The following is a 1,979-nucleotide window of genomic DNA, read 5'->3' as shown; positions in this document are numbered from 1 at the left end:
TTATCAGCTAAAAAATTTATAAGTTACTCTTTAAGTAATTCATTGCCCAGACAGAAGCTAGCCTATTAAGCCCAGTGGCTTTGCAATGTAGATTCCCGACAGTTCTCAACAACAAAGCAGACACAKGGGGATATATAGCCCGAATCTCTTCTTAAGCAAAACCCATAGAAAAAAAAAAACCCTCTACTTAATATTCTACACACATGTTGTCAATAGACAGCTTTTGTTCCCATCACAAGGGGCTGGCACACTAAAGAAAGCTTTGTGTTTTTAAGGGGGAGGTTGTAAAAAGCTCCAGACACTGACAGAAATGTCTACACTACTGACAAGGTTTTTTTGTTCAGACACATTTCTACTTTCAAACTTTTTTTTTAAATAAACATGAAATATCCACATTGTTGTGTTCTGGGTAAAATACACAAACTGTATCACCTTTTTTTCTGCCAACTGTGCATTCTTTATTGAAAAGCAGAACAGTTTCACTGGAGTCCACTTTGACCAGCTTCCCCCACGGTCCTCCTCCTCTGGAGCTGTCCATGTCCTCGTYTTATTCTGAACAAGGGATCAGAGAACAAGACTGGAAAGATATTCTCACACAAAATATTCTCTTTTGATAATCTGTACAAGTTTGATCATACCTATTTAGATTAATATACATATGAAAACAAAGTGAAACTCACTGGTATATATATATATAAAAACAACATTAAGTGTATACATTAGATAATYTCTTAAGCACATAGATTTGTCTCTATTAAGTCTGCAAATACAGTATTTGGGGCCTTAAAGGAAAAACTGATATAAAACAAACTTTCTGTTCKTAAGGTTTTGATTTAAACAGCCAGTGTGAGTGCCATTTTATATCAAATGCAGCCAACGATGCTTACAGAAACAGCAGTAACGGCCAGTGAATGTGGAAAAATTAACAAGTTATGAATAAAGTTACTAGGCATTTCTGTGCTGACAATGTCGTATCTGACTAGGAGTCGCCTTTGTTCTGTGACAAGCTGTAAAAGACGTAGGAATAATCCACCTGTCAAATACCAGTGCTCCAAAACTTGTAACRATGCGGGAAATTAGTCCCAGAATATCAACAACAAACCCAACTTTGTTCGTGACGACACGAAGCTAACAGTGTTAGCATTAGCAGAAGCGATGAGGAGGGAAAAGACAACAGAAGTCCTCGGCTCAGACTAATTTCTGTCCCATTCAGCTACTAAATCACGTCTTTTTTTTCCCTTACCATCAAACGCTTAATAAGATGGCCCAGCTGGTCTGGTTAAAACAGCTTCTCGTCCTCATGTTCCAGCTAGCTTTAGACGGGAAAAGGCAGCACTTCCTGCTGACGCCGTCGGCTGATGGAGGAGGGGCGACGTCAATCAGCGTGGCTCCGCTTTCACAAGAGCAAGAAGAGATATACTGCATTTCTGTCATTTTTCTAAGCAAAACTACATCTTTCTGATTGATATGAGATTCCCAATGTTCAGTTTCTGAAACATTCTCGGTCTGCTTTGAAAAGAGTGTAAAGTCCCACTGACACATACAGTCAATGAATGAAACATCAGCGTTCATGGTGAAATAAACAAATAAAATATTATGAAATAAGTATAAGTGATAAATAATTGATAAATAAATAATGACAATTTAATTGTGAAATAACTAAATGCATATACAACTTTAATCTTATTATTATGAAAACTTTTCATTCTCCTTTAAAAATGTTTTTATTAATATAAACATTGTTCAAATGTGAAATTTCCCCCCAATAATATAGATTATTTTGAAAGCATTTTTATTTAGCAGTTTTTATTCCAAAATATCATTTTCATGGTTGTAGTATAGTTATGTTATTGAAATATCGCGAGAGTGAGAACGAGAAGAGAAGAAAGATGGCGATTGTGACCTAACTGAACAGCGTGTTCTATTTCGTGTAAGCTCCGCCCTCTAAGGCTATCGCAGATGGGTACCCCCGCGCGCGC

General features: G+C 36.9%; 1 protein-coding gene across 1 annotated transcript in view; it reads right to left on the bottom strand.

The window, feature by feature from the left end:
* Positions 1-514, bottom strand: part of chfr (checkpoint with forkhead and ring finger domains, E3 ubiquitin protein ligase) — a gene marked incomplete at its 5' end in the record, with an annotated part of 20,672 nt that extends 20,158 nt beyond the window's left edge. Inside the window, 1 exon segment of the mRNA XM_014018079.1 lies at positions 433-514. Within this exon segment, the coding sequence (XP_013873533.1) occupies positions 433-514 (82 nt within the window).
* Between the last annotated feature and the right edge of the window lie 1,465 nt (positions 515-1,979).

Source organism: Austrofundulus limnaeus, unplaced genomic scaffold, assembly GCF_001266775.1.
Source record: "Austrofundulus limnaeus strain Quisiro unplaced genomic scaffold, Austrofundulus_limnaeus-1.0 Scaffold183, whole genome shotgun sequence".
NCBI classification, from domain to species: domain Eukaryota; kingdom Metazoa; phylum Chordata; class Actinopteri; order Cyprinodontiformes; family Rivulidae; genus Austrofundulus; species Austrofundulus limnaeus.
This window is presented reverse-complemented; position numbering and strand designations above follow the sequence as displayed.